This window comes from Asterias amurensis, chromosome 14 (assembly GCF_032118995.1).
Source record: "Asterias amurensis chromosome 14, ASM3211899v1".
NCBI lineage: Eukaryota > Metazoa > Echinodermata > Asteroidea > Forcipulatida > Asteriidae > Asterias > Asterias amurensis.
The window spans coordinates 8576428-8577563 of record NC_092661.1 but is presented as its reverse complement, the minus strand read 5'-3'; the positions used below and the strand labels follow the sequence as shown (position 1 = coordinate 8577563).

The window sequence follows — 1136 nt, the reverse complement described above, 5'->3', positions numbered from 1 at the left end:
CCTCTGAACCTTCTCAGTGAGAAAGAATCTCCATAAGACAACGGTACAAAGCCTGTTTATAGCAACTTATTGCAGAAAGTCGTCATTGAAGATAGGACATAAAAGTCCAAAACTGTAACTATAAACGTCGATGCGAAAGAAGCGGTCTATGGAAAACTCTTCTGGTGTGTCAACAGTTTAAATAGTTCAAATTTTCGTGGTGATGTTTTCTCTATCAACATGCAAACTATAGCGTCAATATGTACACTGTGTTCTTCATATTAGTGTTAGCTGCCTTGATAGATAGCTGTTGTTTAGTAGTGAATGCATCTCAAGATCATCAATGTTCAACATTTATGTATGAGAACCCATCGTGTCCGGAGTCTTGGCATTACTGGGGAAACTCATGCTACAGGATCACTGAGACGACATTTACCTGGTCAGAAGCAAACGACGAGTGTAGACAGCTGGGCGGTGTACTTGCTCTACCAAGCTCAGATCAAGAAAACAATTTTATCGCGAATACATTTCAACATGTTGAGCATTGTTGGATCGACTGTAATGATCTAGACGTGGAGGGGTCATGGAAATGTAGAGAGGGTAACGTAGATATCACTTACAGAAACTGGTATTCTGGAGAGCCAAATAACAGCGGGGATGAAGACTGTGCAGTTCTGTCTAGGATTGGGGGAAATAAGCGTGAATGGCATGATGTGAAATGCAGCAGAGCTGAGAGAGCTCTTTGCAAAATAGCTGGCAGACCACTTCTTCACGTGTGACATTTTGAACATCGAAGCTTCGACTCGTTGCAGTAATTTGAAATCTTGGCGCATATTAAACGGGAAACTCCCTGAGTTCAAATAAATCAGCAGATTGAAAGAATTACAACCATCGGTCCGATTCATCCTTTGCTTTCCTGATTGGAATTAGAAGTTACTTGGCTTACAAGTAACAACCACTAGTCTGTCACCAGACATTCGAAGTACATGATGACTTTACAAATATTTCAAACTTGAAAACAGTTTGATAGATTCATTCTGAAACATCTTGTACTCTTCAGATTGAAACGAGAAGTACTAATCATCAAACACATTTTCTGCCTAGCGATCGCATTGGCTGCCTACAAATTCTATGTTCAACTTGACTGAGTCAGATGG

At 40.4% G+C, this 1136-nt stretch overlaps 1 protein-coding gene across 1 annotated transcript; it reads left to right on the top strand.

Annotated features, from left to right (window-relative positions):
• Positions 1–239: 239 nt before the first annotated feature.
• LOC139947388 (perlucin-like protein) lies at positions 240–758 on the top strand. The gene has a single exon (XM_071945292.1). It carries the CDS (start codon positions 240–242, stop codon positions 756–758), a length of 519 nt encoding a protein of 172 aa, XP_071801393.1.
• The last annotated feature ends 378 nt before the right edge of the window (positions 759–1136 follow it).

Excerpts from the sequence above, each read along its gene's own strand:
- LOC139947388 (XM_071945292.1), top strand. The coding sequence starts at position 240 with ATGTACACTGTGTTCTTCATATTAGTGTTAGCTGCCTTGATAGATAGC.